Source organism: Leuresthes tenuis, unplaced genomic scaffold, assembly GCF_036924035.1.
Source record: "Leuresthes tenuis unplaced genomic scaffold, fLeuTen1.0.hap1 SCAF_5, whole genome shotgun sequence".
NCBI lineage: Eukaryota > Metazoa > Chordata > Actinopteri > Atheriniformes > Atherinopsidae > Leuresthes > Leuresthes tenuis.
In genome coordinates, this window is record NW_027325359.1 from 7,217,209 (window position 1) to 7,235,016 (window position 17,808).

Below are 17,808 nucleotides of genomic sequence, written 5' to 3' on the forward strand. Positions count from 1 at the left end.
TAAATGGCTTCATCCAGCAACACAAGCTACAGGGGGGAGTTTGTGTGTGAGCTTGTGTAGGGATATCAAACACAAACATGCCTTGAGTTAGTTGCCAACAAATTAGAAAATTATAAAAACGTAGAGAAATGATTTAGGAAAATGTGTGCTCTGGCCTTCCACCCCTCCCTTCAGCACAGTTCTCACTGCTGGTCCTGGGAAAAGATTTTCTCACATTCAGATCATGACTTTGGCAGTGGGAATAAAGACTGCTGGCAGACAGCAGTAATGATTGCAATTCTCGAAAGTCACAAGTTCAAATTCATCCTTGATCCAAAAGTTACTTGGAGGAGAAGCATTGCAAATGGAAGATTGGGATTTAGCAAGGACACACAGGTTTCCCCATATTTGTCTGTCTGTCATCAGGTTATTTATTGGCCTCTGCTTCAGTGGAGAATGAGAACAAAGGGGTGATAAACTGAACATAAGAGGCACAGAGACAGCATAAAAAGAAGTGAGTACAGCCATGACCTGATTCAGAGGAGCTGCTGACAGTCACCCCATTTAAAGAAACCCCACAGTTTGAGTGCCCACAGCAAACCAGACAATGAGCAAAATAAGTAATTAAACAGATACAAATGAGCTGAGTCTGTGACAGAAGAATGATTGTGCGACTTTGATGTTTTAGGTTTGTATGTCTCTGGTTTGTATCATCATGGTGCTTATCAGTGGGATAAGGAATATGATCAATGACAGAGTTTTTGGCCTACAAGCCTACAAGCTAAGACACAAATACTAATAAATATATGATAGATGGGACTTGATGTGAGATTTGAAATATGTTTAAAAATTTTCTTTGGAGTTATGTTGCTAGGAAACAACTTGGATCGAAGTAAATTTGGCCTCAAGGAGAACCAGCTTCCTGTCAGCTCCTGTTATTAGCTAGTACTGTGACAGGAAATAAACAGAGTATAACAAGGATGTTTACCTTGTCGAGTCTGAGAAGATCTGCAGTGATTATGAGCATGTTAGGGTTTACTTTACAAGTCACTTCAAATTCTTAAGAACAAAATGACAGCTTGCAGTCCTTGTGAGTTGCATTAAAGTGGTGAGTGCAGATAAATATGATTCTTGCAGGTCAGGGGAAGCCAAACCACCTGTGTTTGCTCCAGTTGTAACCCCTTTGCAGGATATCCTGCCTCTGGGATGGGAAGGAGGAGGTAAGAAGGGGAACTAAGAAAAAAATACAACGTAAACAACTGGAATCAATGCAAAAGCAAAGCAATGGGAGAAATGACAGAAACATTTCCCAAAGACAATGTCTAACACATCACAGCAGAGCTCTGCCCTCACACGCCCGCTGATACTAACCCTGTTTAAAGGGTCAAACCACAAGAGGAAAACGTGTGACTGGGGGCTGGTGAGTCAATATTACTCAGATTGATGTATGAAAGTGTGAACACATGGCTGCATTCTCTCACGAGGGAAATAAGTCTGTGAGAAAACAACGATTCACAAATGTTGCAGTCTGCTGGTTAGTGTAGCACAACAGCTTAATCACACAGGGTGCTGCTTCACACAACATGCAAGGCACTGCGAGTGTAAATTCATCAACCTCACACACAGTATGTGTCACACACAGGACTGCAGCAAAGATATGTTGGCCAGTGACATGAGTGAGACTACTGGAATGTCGGCGATGGATTATTAATCAATTTACTTTTTGCCAGTGAGAATTAAAAAAGTGATTTAATTTGGAAAAACAGCAAAAATATAAAGTGTGCTAGAGAGCAATGGGGCAGGTTTAGGTTAGATTAGTTCGATTACTAAGATGGAAATGTTGAGCTCACTGCAAAGGGAGGTCAAGGAAAGAAGGAGGTGGTAAAATAAGGTGGAGAAAGTAAAAACACATTGAGAAAATGCATAGACAAATTCAAGTCCTTGTATTATTTTTATATCAGTCTTGGTCTTTCTCCTTAAAGTGTGAGTGCCACTTGTGTGTGCGTGTGCGTGGGCTGTGTTTCTCATTAACTTTAACAGAGGAAGCTAGGCAGAGAGGCAGTGCACTGAGCCAGGGATATCCCCATCCTGCAGCTTGACACAGTAACCCCTCCCTCTTTGTCTCCCTCTCCAGTATTAACTATTCCACCTTGGGCCATACCACTTCATCAGGCCAGAGGTAGAAATTGCTTGCAGCTCATCAAAACACTTGCTTCGAGGATGTTTGAAAAGGCATAAAAAAACTGCCGCCTGAACGTTGTTATAGTCAGACCTCTGTTAGACGTTATGTGTGTCTCTGAAGCAGTAGGTGGTGCTAATGATTGTCTCAGTTTCCTCTGATTGTGTTCCCCTCCCTCAGGATGCTTTAAGTTAGGAGCTTCAAAAAAACACATCTGAAGACAAAAGTTAGAATAACAACTCTTCCTCTCATGAGAGTAAAAAGGGAATCAGAGCAAAAAAGACAGGAAAGCACATATGGTGTGTGTGTTTATCTTTATGTGCCTGCATGTGTCTACTGATACAGTGTGATGAATCTGAGAAATGCAGGACAGCTTTGTCATCTAACAACAGGCCCTGTAAGTGTCTCTCTAAGAGCCTGTTGGGTTGGTCCTGGTGATGCCAGCTGCATACAGGGCAGAAGAGACGCTTGGGGAATACTAATGACGCCATGAAAGCCCAGAGTACCGATTCAGACATACCGAAGTGAATACTGATCATCCTTTTAGCTGAATCACAGCTAGAAGGACAAGAGGCACAAAATAGTTGGTCACTAATAACACCATTAAAATAACATCCATCTGGAGAGGCTGCTTTAGTTATTGAAGTAAACTGACAGATAGAATGCTTTCCAAAGTTTCCAAGGAGTTCAAGGCAACAGAAAAAGAGACCAAACAGTGTATAAAACGGTGTATGTGTGTGTTTTCTGTTAAGCAGAGTTACCAACTTAACAGCTTAGTTACCAACTCCTTAACAGTGAGCCTAGCAACATGACTTCTGGTTTTTCTGTGTTAAACCCAAAAACAAAAGAACCCTATTCACATTGGCTTCAGTGATAAAAACAACAACAGCAACAACAAAACTGCTAGGCTGTAGACCAATGTAGCCAAAATCACAATTTCACAACTTAATTCAGTCCTTCATGCCTATTGAAACAAGTCAATCAAGTTCAAGCCGGCTCCAGTTTCTGGTCCTGATCTATTTCCTGAAGGATATACCTGATCTACAGAACAGCACCTGCTCCCTCTGATGCTTTGTCCTTCAGCTTCAAGTCTTGACACACAAGTATGAAATAATCTATTATGAATAGTTTTCTCTGCCAGATGGCACGGCATGTAAACACAATGGGAAGTTGTAAACGTAATCAATACACAACATCTTATTAGGTGTAAATTATTTTGAATTAAACTAGTAATGAAGACCCACTACAAGATACCTGTTGCATGAGTATGCACATGTACATGTCTTTCTTGTTTTTAGTGTGTATTTGAGGCACAGCCTACCTGGTAAAGAGGCCTTGAAACACACCTGTGAGTGTGCAATAGATGCAGAGGTCCAGGAAGGTTCCTGGCATGCCCACAAAGCCGTCGGATAGCTGTGGTGGTGAGGGTCCACAGAAGACTCTGGCGAGTACAGACCACCTCATCCAGACCCAACAAGACAGCCTCCATTACTGCGCTAACTCTGCGATAAGGCACCTCCAGGGTGTGTAAAGCAATTGGTGTTTATATCGGTGGGACACCCACTTCTCAGATTTACAGATTTTTAGTTTTACAGGTTTCACAGAAGCCCACGTAATGAAACTGTATTATCAGTCTTTAGTGTCCTCTTGATAACTCGTAGGTAATGTCATCCCTGAAGGTAAGCCACAAGCAGACAGGTCATCTTCTTTCCTGGCTCGGCCCCTTTCGGTTCTCTGTCTCTCTGGAATTCACCCGCCTGATGCCTCCTCAAGGTCAAACCCAGCTAGTCCTTCTGTCACAGTCCCACACATATAGTAGTCCCTGCTGATTCTTTTTTGTGTCTTCTTCCTTGCCTTCACTCTCCTTTCTTCTCAGTGAAGAAATGCACCCTCTGTCCCTTGGCCTGAGTGCCACAAACACAAACATTCCCACCAAGAAAATGCAGCCAGTCTCTCAGTTCCTCTGACTGGTAGCTGGTTTTAAAGCGATATGCACTCTTGTACTGCAGAGAGCAAACAGTCCTCTCACTTTCTCTCTCAGAGTGTCATTTTTCCAGGACTGGGGGATATGCTTTCAGGCTGGAAACCTCTCACACACCTGCTCAGACTTGACACTATCTGTATGATGAGGTCACATATTCATGCTCATACATACTTTACACAAGCATGCTTGCTTATATATACAGAGACTGAATGACAGTAACTGAACACAATTATCAACATCTTGTTTCCAAAGACATCAACATGTTGCTCTCCAACAGAACTGGGATTTTTGCCAGAATGCTTTTAAAAAAGGACACATTTTTTCTCTGAGCAAAGTTTTCCCAATATGGAGTGTCCTGACCCATCAAAATCTTTGGAAAAAAAAATCAAGAATAATCAACCAGCTGAACATAATCGTTGTGCAGGATGCAAAAATAGACTGTTAATATAATTGATCTTGTCAAATTTTTTTGTTTATTCACAATGGATCCTGTTTTACATTCACTTAAATACACCCATTTGCAACAATGGCCACATGGAGGCAATACAAACCCCATATACAAGCGGTGCCAAGCCATCAGTGCCTGTGTGCAATTTGCTGCCAGTTTGTTATAAACGCTGGCTAAGCAGCACCACTGAAACAGCATGGCTTGAATGATAAATGTTTGCTGATTTTCGTGTGTAACACAAAGCTTGGAATCATTCTGAAACTGAACACAGGAATATTTTTTCTACCTGCTGCCTGTAATATTGTGGGATTTTTCTAAATGTCAGTTGTGAAATGATCTTTTTTTTTTTCCAATTTTCTTCAGACTGTTTCATCAGAGACTTTTGATTTGATCAATAGAAAATTCAATAACACTGTACTGCTCAGTAAGTCTTTACCCTTCCACTAAAATCCAGTCTGACTGTGGGGGTGGCTTAAATGGGCTTTTGCAGACCAATCTGATTCATGCTAAGCTTTATCAATGCTAGGGGGTATTCTAATAGTGCTGAGCTGGTGCGTGTGAGTTAGTGTGCATGCATGCAAATTCTATGATTTCTTATATTATTTAGAAAATAACAAAACCCACAAAAATTACTGCTAACAGTCACACTACATGCAGTTAAATGAAAAAAAAAAGGTTTTCTGCACTGAGATGCCAAAAACTCATCTTTTTCTAAGAATGAAATAAACTTGTACAACCATCCCTCTGTCTCAGGGCCTCGTCTTGTGCTCTCATGGTGTCTTGAGAAATCCGAGAGGAATGTGTGGTATTCCTATGGTGTGAATTTTCCAAAATAAAACAGGGGTTGGCTGCACGTCCTCAGCCCTCAGCCACTGTAATTTATAAGGGGTGTAAATATTTGCTGTGGTAAAGAGGGAGGCGAGAGTTTAAGTATGACAGTGCACTGTTCCCATGATTCTATGTGTTTGCAATGTCCCGCTGAATCCTGGGAAAGGTCAAACCTTCACTGCGATGTAAACAGACATGACCAGAGTGTCAGCTGGCCGACTATTACCATAGTAACAACATGAAGAGGAGCTGATATTATTTGGGACATTACATTTAGTGCTATGGTGGACAGATGGAGCAGACAGTTGAATGACCTATTATTTCATCACTTCATCAAATTGATGATAATATATGAACCTTAAACATGTCTGCACAGTTTTGAGGTCAACCTCGTCTTGACATGAACAGGACGAATGATATTCAGGAGCAAATTCTCCTTCTGTGATCTCCTCCTACCTCTTACGTTCTGCCTCTTTCATCTTTCCCTCACATCTCTCTCTATCTCTCAATCTTCCTCCTGCTCTCTCATCTTCACTCAAGCGTGTTATCCTGGAGTGCAGGCAAGTCATAGAGGGAGAAACGGAGAGAGCAGTGGAGGGAAATGGGTCACTTATGCTGTAAAATCACAAGAACTTTCCCAGCTGAGAAAACTCCAGTACACAGATTCCATGAAACAGAGAGCAGAAAACGCAACTGACATATAGCAATCCTCTACATCTTTTGTGCTATCTAGTATTTGGTATACGCAGTTTTAATTTTATCATAGGTGCGTTTTCAACCCTCCACTGTCACACCAAGAGAGACTGTAAGTGACTTATGTGTGTAGGCCCAGCCTGAAATTCAATTTCCGATCAGTCTGGTTTAATGTGATTGTGTTAGAGGTGCAAGCAGGAAAATCAATGATATAAAGCGACGTGGCTGGAGACAGGGATGACAGCAGGGAGCTTCTATATGTGTCTGTGTGAGTATATGAGACTCCAACAGGCTTCAGTTTCCCACGGGTGTTTGGAAAAATTCAAATAAAAAACAATGTATGGAAGCAAAGAATAACACCTCTGATGACATAAATTCTTTGAAGTATTGGGACTATTAGTCTTTTAAGTGTAGAAGTTGACCTAGTTCATGTGTTTTATACCCTAATATAATAAAACTGAGCACTAAAGGGTGCTCACTCATGAAAACATGCACATGGACACACATACACTCTCACAAGCTAATCATTCTCTTCACTTTGCCTCGCAGATAAATATTAATGAGGATTACCATATTACTGCAGTACACCCACGGGAAAACCAGAGACTGCATCCCTTTCTAACCCTTTTCTGCTCTGTTTCTCTTTGTCACTCATACACACACATACACCTCTGCTGCTTCCACCATCTTTGAAAAAGTCCCACAACTTTTTTTTAAGAAATAAAGGTTGTCTTTCTTTCTCTCCCCCAATGCTTCTTTTTATTCCTCTTACACTGTCACTGCAGGACTCAGACACACACTCATGCAACACACAAACTATGAATAAACCCCCTCATACGAGTGAGTCAGAGAGATTGCCTCCGTTCTCATTGAGATGTGCTATCTCTGTGTAACAAAGGGCACAGATTGTGCTGGGATATTTAAGGAACATTTCGGGGGATCCACATCCTGTTTTGGGGGGGATGGACTTCACTCTCTTTCCCATCAACCCACACTCCTCTTTTCTGTCTTTCTGTCATTTTTTAGAGGATTCACAGCGGAATTCTTTCTTTGCACGAGGGCAGCACAAACACATGGGAACATGCAAACACACAGACATATGCACAGACATCCATCCATCCACAAGGGGTGTTTTGGCAGTGGACAGAATCCACTCTCACCATAGCTATCCTACCAGCAGTCCATCTCCATAGAGAAAACACATTATGAGCAGCTCACTGCCTTCAGCCTTCACTTGCAGTCAATAGGCGATCATCTCCTTGTTTGATGGAGCTGAGCTGAGTTTAGATTTACTTTGAACTTGGACGCAGCTGTGTCATATATCTATAGGTCTGCGGGTTGATTTTGGACGCAGAATAAAGGGAGAAAAAAAGTCATACCACAGAGTGATGAAAGAGACAGAGTGGAGAAAAGGGTGGGAGTCTCCTGCTTCCCCCCCTTTCCTCAAATGCTCAATAACATTCTTCCTTCTGAGCTGCCTTGGGGAGAAAAGGGGGGTCCCCTTTCATGCCAAACTGGGTGTGGTGTGAGGCCTTCAGGAGTCTTTTGCTGTTTGTTATTCCCGCCTCTCCTGCCTACCCCCCCACCCCGGTTCCCCTTCTCTTTGTCTCTTTAATTGGGCTGACTGACCACAGCTCTCACCTACAATCCTGCGGGCATGTTGAAATCCCAGTGAATCAATACTGTAGCGAGGCCAAGGAGAGGTGTGGGGGCAAAAGCTCAATGCTTGAAACTGATCCATGCTAACAGAGCGATGCTAAATTAATTAAAGAGAAACTTTTGTTGGGTGTTGTTTTTACTTTAGTTGCCACATCAACTTAACAGCAGCTTCAATTATTTCTGACTAATGTCGAGACAACTAGATCAGCAGAGTATCAGCCTGACCCACAGACTGCCGGAGTCCAGCGCTGACCTTCTCTGTGATTGGTGCAAACAAGATGTTTAGAGGTAACAAGGATTGATCACTATTCCTGCCTCATCACTTGACTGGATGCTTCTCGCTTTAAGGCACATAGTGGTAAATTATATTCATGCTTTGTTTGTTTGCATTCCTGTTCTGAACGTGTATGTGTGTGAACTTCTCCCTCTCTGACAGTGATCCAACCCTCCCACCTTTATGCCCTCGCCCCCCTGCTGTACCCCTGACAACAACATGTTTCCTCGGAGAGCGATTCAGGCAGAAATTTAGACAAACACAAAAATACACACATAAACACACAGTGTTTCTTGCTGTGGCTCTTCCTTTGTTTGTTTTGTTTTGTGCTTAATTTCACAGAAAGGAGCTGAGCAGCTTAACATGATACCAGGATAACAAAGGCGGAAGATAATCCTAACTCTGTCTGCCTACAGAGGTAATCTAAACAGAAAACATTCCCTCAAAAGAAGCAGTTTTAAACTGTCAACACCAACTGGGTAATTTATCTTCATCATATTATGGTGTAAACACTGTCTGCTTTGCAAGTTCTATCTATAAGAACATCTATCCTACTTTGTTGCCAGTTTTACTTCCCTAAAGCAAGAGAAAGAAAACAATGAGGCATGACATTTTATAATATAAAGGCAGAAAATTATGTTTGTAAAAGTTGTGATTCATAGATGATAAGGAGGGGTTATTAAGTTATATTCTCACTCTATTGTTCCCCAAAATGTGTCATAGCTGCTGACTATGAACAAAATTGGCGGTCCGTGTACATATTACTCAATTAACTGTGATAGAAACCCACATTCATCACAAACTACTGACGCAGACGTGGGACGATTCATCTGAATTAAAAAAGTGACAAGACACAGATGAAAAGATGGCTTTTATGTCTGCAATCTGGGACGTTAGGAACAACCCGGGGGATCCAGTTTTAAGCACTTTTCAAACAAGTTAGTGAGTGCTAAAAGGCTGTGGAGAAGCGTTTAGCCAGTGGGTACGAGCACGACTAACCTTGACAGGGAAATGCCGAAGGATATGAAAAACAAGTCCTTCATGTGCTCGGAGATTATATTGACCTGATCTCTCAGTAATAAATTTCCACAGCAAACATGCACTCTGCCCAGTCAGCTGCTTATAGATGGAGATTTTGCCAGTACATATTTTTCCTGTGCTGTTACCCCTCTATACAGTGCAGGTGGATAAGGCAAAGAGGATAAGAATGCAGTAAGTTATCTAACGTGACAAGTCAGAGCAGGACAAAGGCAGGGCTGTGTATAGAAGTGAAAGTATTTAAGTGTTTCGGTAAAACAGACTCGATGACTTGCTCTGGTGCAGAAATTGACAGATAACTGAGCTGAGTTTGCGTGTCATCACTGAAGACACAGAGTCATTTTTCGAAAAGCCTTTGTCAACTTATTAAACACTTCCGCCTGTGTGGTCTGATGGCAAACTATTTTTGGAGTCTTATAAATGTATTACTTTACATATGAAGCTGATGCACTCCTAAATAATCTGGTTGTACTTCCTGCACAAAAGCATAATTATTCAAGTGACTTTATGTAAATCACAACAAGAAACCCTACCCTTCAATCTGTCTACACACAGCTGGTTGCAAGAAAAATATGAGGCAGTGAACGGGAATGCAATCAGGAGAGAGAAAGACCCCTCCTTTCCTGTTTGAAAATCTGCTTTTCTCCATTAATTAAGGTGATTTGTGTATCAGAGTGTGTGTGTGAGTGTGTGGTTCCAGGCAATCAACCGGTAGCAATTACTTCTCTCAAAAGGAAAGTGGAGATTCAGTTTCCTTCAATCCAGGGCTATTTTGACAGCCAGCCCTATTCAGTCAAATCCCAGTTTCTCCATTTATCACATTATTAATAAAATCTTTGCATAGTGAGATCAGACAGCATGAGAACATATTAACTCATATGAAGTCTCTTACTTCTTCACAGCAAGTGTAAATGGCAATTTCAGCAAAGCAACCTGGTGATGACGTTTGTACTGTGTTTTAAGAAGGGGCGTGATGGGGTGGGGATATCTTTGGCTGAGCTTATTAAAATGAAAGCTGGTTTTCATCTGATATCCATTCATGCTGTGTAATTTATGAGATCATGTGTACAATGTGTGCCTGTGTGTAGTACTGCATGCTCGGCATATATGCTCAGTGAAAGAACAACAAAGAGAAAGGCAATTCTCAAAAGAGCTTAGAAGTTGCAGTCACCCAAAGAGCTGTGTTAATGAGACTAATGTCACGTTACTTCAAAATGGAAGACTGAGATTTCAGAAGGAATATTAAACAGTTCTGTGTGATTCTGTAGGCACCTCATGTTCTGGGGTATGAAGTTTGGAAGAGCGGTAAGCCTGAATGGTTCCCCACCTGGACACGCACTCTACTTAAGTCTGATTCACTTAATACCAGAGCATTTACAACATGAAAGAGCGCATGCATCATAGAATGAAAGCACCTGGGAGACACACACACACACTGATGCAAACTTTTTTTTTTTTTTCTTAAACAAAGACACACTTAGTCTTCTGGTGGTATAATCATGTTTGCTGAAGAGCAATAGAGATGAATCGTGTGGCAGGTTCCAGCCTGTCTTCACAACTGACATAAAGGCTAAGTTTGCAACACACATTCCATATTTAAGCTTAGCTGGGAACCATTATCTTCAGCCTTCAGTCCACACCCACCAAATACACAAAAACACATAAACACAGAAGCCTCTGATGTCCAGCAGGCAAGCTGACTTTCATTGGAAAAAAATATCTGAATTCAGCACTTGAAACAAGCTGAACTTGAAGCTATGTGTGGCTCATGTTGATAAAAGCAAGCTATCTCATGTCTAAAGTCAGTTTAATTGCACTGACAGTGACAGGCAAACAAGCTGCTCAAAGACAGCTCTCCAATGGAGAGACTTCCTCGTAACCTTGAAACTGAGGACGACAGTGGAAAACATCAGCAATGACAGACACAGACTGAGAGCTGCAAAGACTGACAGGCTCAGACTGACAGGGAGAGAACACAGAGAAGTATCGTCCACTACAGAGATTAAAAGCTTTGCTCTTGACTTGCCTTCTACCAACTCCAATACAGTTCCCTGGATTAGCCAAGAACCATTTTAAATCCCACTCACACACACAACAACACGGTTACGCAGACAGAGAGACAAAGTCGAAAAAGCAGGGGGAAAGTGAAAGAGTGCAGTTGAGGAAAGCTTGTGTCTTACCCTCTCTCCACTGTTTCTCCGAAGAGTCCCCACCGGCAGCTTCAGCATCAGCCGGCGGGTTCTCCCGGGCGTCACTGCTCCCTGGACCACCATAGTACGCTCCAGAGTGTGTGTGTCCGTGGGTGTGTGAGCATGTGTGCGAGTGTGGGAAGTGGGTGTCCCTGCTGTCCCGTCCAGCCTGACAGCTGAGCTTCACGCGAGCTTTACGCGTGGGTGTGTATGACAGAAGGAAGTGTGTGATGTGAGTGTAGAAGTCCCACACCGGTTCTATGTGTCCCTCTCTGCTTCTGTCTCCCTCTGTGTTAAAACACTGCCCATTCTGCTCCGCTTAGCTACACTCCACTCTGCCGTTCATGAGGTGAATGACTGTGTGAGAGTGTGCGGGAGGGAGAGGCTTGCTTTGTCTCCCCTCTCCCTTCTCCTCTCTCTTCTCCTGCTCCGGCAGCTTCCCCTCCCTCCCTCTAACACTCACTTCCTTCAGTTGGGGGTTTAACCAGGTCATTGGATTAATGTGACGTTACAGCTCTTATTAGCATACGCACATGTGTCACGTGATATGGTAAAAATTGTGTGTGAGCACATATATACCCCCACAACTTACATACACAGATACCCAACCCTTGCACAGGGAATCACGTGGGGAACCTCAAAAGGAATATGGGATGTTTTGCCATCTGGTAGGGAGATTATCTTTGAAATCCCACATCCAGCTTTCTCTCCCTGCTCTGTCTTAGCTAGGACACAAAAGGGGAATTCAGACACACACATATGAGCGTGCATCCTTGCAGTCAAGCATGTACATTGCTCATGCATGCAGATATTAATCATACCATCACTTGGTTAATCATCTGAATGAGGGAAACTGTAGAAATTCTCCTTATTTTTTTCTATTTTCCCCACAAAGCTGTGACAGAAGCACACTTTTTATTATGGCAACTTTAGGGAGAGCCACAGAGAGCGGCAGCTGCCAATCAGCTGAGTCAGTCCTCTGTATCAACCACTGTGGTCTTTACATGTCCATTAAAGCTATTGGACTCATGAGTTAAAGCAGCTCCTAGTGACTTATTGTCATATTCCCATCATCACTCACTGCTGAGCTCTGTTTGCTTCTGCACATCGATACTCAGCTGTCAGCTGATTAACTAAAGTGAATGGACACACACACACATGAATACGCATGCAAGGCTTTTTGTTGCTGGCACACATGTGCAGTGAGGGTGCTAACATAATAGCAAACACCCTCATAAAGTAGCTGTTGTTAACTCTGGCACACAATTATAAATTGTAAGACTCATCTCGGATTTTAGAGTCATGAGGAGATTGGCTGCAGGATCACAGGCTATAAAATCAGATTAAAGTCACCAGTCAAAATGAGCCCCAAAACAAAACTCTTCTATCCCTAATATTATTTGTTGAAGCAAAGACCCCTGAGAGCTTTTAGTTAATGTATATGTCAAACACAGGCACACTTGCACATAGAGTTAAGTTGAAGCGACAAGCATACAGGAGAAAATAATATGTGGTGGTGATTCCCAGTAAGCATCATTTATTCAACACCCTGGCCCACATCAGTGAGCGAGTGACCGTAAGGACAAACTTCTGCAGACATCCAGGGCTTACTGAATTTATACCAGAGGAACTAGAAAAGCAGAAACAAAATACATGATTCATTTCTGTCTCTTTGCAGTGGAACTGATGTATGTTGGAACTGTTCTGTGAGATGCATGTGCTTGATGATAATTCAGATCGCAGTGACAGAGATTAGCAGCAACTCCTGATTTGGGAGACAAAAGCCTCACCGCTCACACAGGGATGTTGTCTGATATCTTGACAACAAGTTGACAATACATTCTTCCAATTTAACAGTTTGCGTGAAGTATATTTTCCAAAGTTCCCCTATGTCTTTGTTTTAAAAAAACTGGTTCCACTGCTTGAAAACCACTCGGGTGATAAGTCCTCATGTTGACAGAAGAAAATAACGGAGACAACAACATGTTACTATTACTTGTCCATGGCTGGCTTCACAATGACTTATTTCAGTCAACAAACACACAAAAATCAAAATCAAATGGGATTTGTATATAGTAAAGAAATAAAAGAGAAATCTGTTTCCAAAAAATATGGAAATAAACATAAAGATATGAAAACGCTAAAAGATTGTGACATGTCATGTGTCCTAAAAGCAACTGTCCTCAGAATGAACCGAAGAGTATGAATGCACATCTGAAGAAAGAAAACTTGCAGGTAAAAGAGGTTGAAGAACAGAAAGAGAAATCAGTCTCTGGTTGTGAGAAATGCTAATCAGGGAAACAAAGGAGCTGGATTGTCTGAGTTTAATTTCTCCTGTGTGTTTATGCATGTCTGCTTAGTCTATGTTGAAAGTTGTGAAAATAAGAAGCAAGGATTGTAGCGTCCCAGCATTGCTCTGCATTAATCTGTCCTGATAACTCAGCCAGCCTCTGCCCACGGCTGTCTGACTCATCCCGGCGATCCAGCTCCTCATTGCGTATGTGTGTCTTTGTCCATGTATGTGTGGGAGTGTGTGTTTATGGAAATGCCCTCTAGTTGGACTCTGTCCCCATCACAAGCAGGGAAGGAGGGGGTAGAATGTTTGTGTGTCGAGACTCCACAAATTACAAAGTGGTGCGTTTCAGCAACATTGCAAAAGAAAAAGATAAACAGTTGTAGCTTAACTGTACCTCCCTGATAGTGTATTTCTATTCATTTCTCATGGTATGCTTCTGTCTATGCTGCTCATGATATGATGGTGTTGTTTTCTTCCATCTCTTGAGCGTGAGATGAGCAGAACAAACAGGGCCTCATACCCTTCATCGGGCCAGAACCAATCATAATGACTTCTCCACAGGGGAGCATCCACCTCAATTATCATCCCATCAGCAGTATCTGCGTAGCAAGTTTACATGCTCAGAGAGGCAGCAGTTAGCCAGGGAGATTTTTTTTTTGAGGAAACAGGGACATTTGTGTGACTAACTGCGAAAACTGGGACATATTTGTATTTCGAAGAGATTTGGTGGAACACTGGGACAGGTTGTCCTGGATGAATTGTGCCGCTCAGCTCACATCTGCTTAACCTGCCGTGAGGTAACTGTGTGTGTACGTGAGGGTGTGTGCACATTTTGTGTATCTGCTTGTGTGTCTCTAAGTATGATTAACATTTTAGGCACAGGCACCAGTGGAATGTAGCATGACTGAATGTACTGTTATAACATTGAAGACATTAAAGTAAAGGAAATAAAATGTTTCTTTGACTGCAGTCCATAACCAAACTCATACACTGCTATTATACAGTCATTTATGCCTTAATGGAATTAGAATATATCATTCCAATGGGCCAATCAGTGGTCTATTACGAGAGAAGCAACAGATTTGAATGGGGTGCTAGATGTGCATTTTGCTCCAGTGAATAGAATTCAAAGCTTCTGAATTATTCATCCAAGTCTGCTGCCTTGGTGTGTGCTGGGCAAGTTGACATCAGAATCTATGCATGCAATCGAAATTCAAGGATGACTGATAATAGCTGAGAAGTTTATGGATACGCTTATAGATACTGCATTAAGTTTGTGATAATTGTCTTCTCTCTAATGAAGCAAGTGAATGAGATGCATATGATTGCTAAAGCTGATAATAATATTCAAATTTGATTAATTTTCTGGAGCACCCCATTTGCTAAAATACAAATAAACACAAAACAAAACAACAACATAGCTACCATGTGTTACGCTGTGTTTTACTTTAAATCCACCTGAATCCAGCCTGTTTTAACTACTCGTCCTTTGGAGTCTGCACCACTACAGCCCCAGGATCATTAGATGAAGAAAACAATTGTTTTGAACATTGTTTTGGAGTATTTACATTTGAACATGACAAAGTTCATTGACATCTGCTCTAGTTTTTTTTGTGAGCTGCTTTCAAGGTAAAGGTCAATTTATGGTGCACTTTTAAAATCTGAAACATTGATATCTTTGACAGCACCAAAAATGTTTGTGGCTAATTGATGCAAATGGGGGGGGATCAAATAACTAAGACTTGCACTGGCACATTTAGGTTTCAGTTTTCTAATGGAACAGATAATACGACAAGCTAATATGAAAAAAAAGAAAAAAGCTGTAAGATTTCTTCAAAGTAAGGCCTTGGTCCTGAAAAGACTTGATACTCTGACGCCAGTTTCATACCATTCAATATACATATCAGATTAGTTTAAATTAAATGACAACTAGTGGAGAGGGAGGCAGAGCAAGAGAAAGAGGAAAAGGGAGGAGGTCAGTGTGCTTGCCACTGGCAGAATGGACACCCATTACATAACCGAGCATTCTCAGATAATACACCCAGTCAATAACAGCCATCTGAATCACCACATCAATGAGAACAATAATGCAATACTGAAGTGTGTATGCACATGCTGTCTCACTTTATGTTGTGATAAAGAAACTTTTGGTATTGCTACGTCACAGCTCTTGTGCTCCTGGCAGACTGTACGCTGTCGTGGACCACAGGCTATTCTTGTACACTAGTGCTCAAAAAGATGTGAGCTTGTGTAAAGCGGAGCAGTTCAGCTGCAGTGGAAACAATCCCATCCAGCTGAGGTCTTTCTCTGTCAGAGGAGACCAGGGGGATGGAAAAAAAGGGATATGGGAGGAAGAGGAGTGAGAGAAGGGATGTGAGGCTTTGCCTCCAGGCTCTCAACATAGAGGCAAGGCAGGGGGAGCAATTTGAGAGATTGCAATGTTTGTGAGGTGCATGAGGAGGAGATTCAATTAAACTGCACAAGGACTGAATGCATTTTTAATCACGGAGCTACATTTCCTGGTGTGACTGTCAGCTTTTGTGAGACTGTGAAGCATCCTCTGAAGGAAGAGCTGCCATCTCCCCCTCTCTGTGCGTCCTCCCCTCAGCAGATCAGCAACACAATACAAAGCAGCTTTGGCAGGTGTTGATATGACGTCACATACTGACAATTTACAGCAACGAGAAAAACATCATATCAGCAGATACAGATCTTGTCACTAAGTGATTCATGTCAGATAGACACGTTTAGGGCATTAGTAGTGTAGTCTTGCTTCAATAATGTGATCTTATTGTGTCTCAATGGGTTTTATCTCAAGAATTTGTCACCATGCATCCAGAGCTATGATTGCTGTCTTCAGTGAAAAAGACATGAAAGTGTTAACTCGAAAAATCTTTACTCTACAAATCAAATCGCTTTGTCTATAGCTCCATATGAGGCAACAGAACATTGACCTGCTTTTCTTGTTGTAACAGAAGCTGTAAAGGCAGTCCATTGCCTCTGATCCTTTCGGCTTTGTTGAATCATTCATACGAGCTGCTGTGTTAATGAAAATAGCTGTGCACTCTTGGATATGGCCATATACTTTGCTGCTGCCCTGAGCCAATGAGCAGCATAGATAGGGCTCTAGGGGTTCTTCTCTACTGGAGTATGGAGAATCGCTGTCATTATTCTAATGACCCTTAATATTCCTGCTACGACCCCAGTCTCTTGGCTTAGCTGTGCTAATTCACACATACATAGAAACTGGCAATACAGCATACTGGTACTAGTTATTTATGTTCCAAAACACTCACACACAAAAATTAAAATACTGTCAGTAGAAGCTTGGTGTTTTCTGCTGGTAAGCCTTAAGATAAAAGTAATTCATTTTTCTTGTCTTTATTTGATGGTTCACTGACGTAGGCTTCCTCTTAGCTCATGTCTGCATGATTTGTGTGTTTGTGTGTGAGCGTGTTATGTTGCATGCATGCACTGCCATATGCACATATGTCCATCAAACACACAAGAATTGATGCAGACAATTTGAATATTTCTCATTTAAACATGCAAAGTGGGCAGATAACCCTCTGTTTTCCAGCCTACTCCAGCAATTAGACAAATAAATGAATAAGCATCTAATTAGGAAGTCAACAGGAAATGCAAGGACGTATTTTCCTGACTCCCAGCTTCACATCTGACAAACAGTGCAAAAATAATCCAAATCCTATTGTGGTCGTAAACAGTAATCGTCATAGCCTCAGTCATAAATCACCTATTAAATGTATGAAAATGGACAAATCTCCAAAATAGGTTGATGGATTCAAGCATCAAATCTCTACATATATCAGTGACACTGAAGCCCTGCAGCAGTGGATTGAGTGCTGATATTGTTCACTGGAGGCACAGTATATCTCAGGAAAAGGCAGATTATGGTTGCCTCCAACAGATGCCAGTGCCTGTAAACAATGTTAAAGGGAAACAGCAGCTTAACGACGGAACTCATTACAGCAGCTAGCACATCAAAGCAGCCAGGGACTCGGGTGTTATCAAGTCTGCATTTGTCTACAAAGAGGTAGACCATGTACGGCATCTAAATGTGTGTGGAATCGTGCATTTGTGTGTATGTATGTACATGGGTTGGTGAGGAGTTTTTCATTCCTAAAGCCCAAATGCTTTGGAAACCACAAGGGCCTGGGTAATCTACCTCTAACCAAGCGTCACGGGCAACAGAAACATATCACATCGATCAGATTCTCCTC

At 41.9% G+C, this 17,808-nt stretch overlaps 1 protein-coding gene across 6 annotated transcripts in view; it reads right to left on the minus strand.

Annotated features, from left to right (window-relative positions):
• The window catches only part of frmd4a (FERM domain containing 4A), a 91,650-nt gene that overhangs the window by 41,905 nt on the left and 31,937 nt on the right, over nucleotides 1–17,808 (minus strand). For 3 of the 6 annotated variants that reach the window (XM_072385688.1, XM_072385687.1, XM_072385686.1), the window contains exon 1: nucleotides 11,263–11,708. The exons of 2 other annotated variants lie outside the window; for them this stretch is intronic. In XM_072385688.1, the coding sequence (XP_072241789.1) occupies nucleotides 11,263–11,355 (93 nt within the window). In that variant the 5' untranslated portion in view covers nucleotides 11,356–11,708. Of the gene's footprint in view, nucleotides 1–3,479; nucleotides 3,728–11,262; nucleotides 11,709–17,808 lie in introns of those variants that run through there. One more of the 6 variants, XM_072385685.1, reaches the window with a different exon arrangement.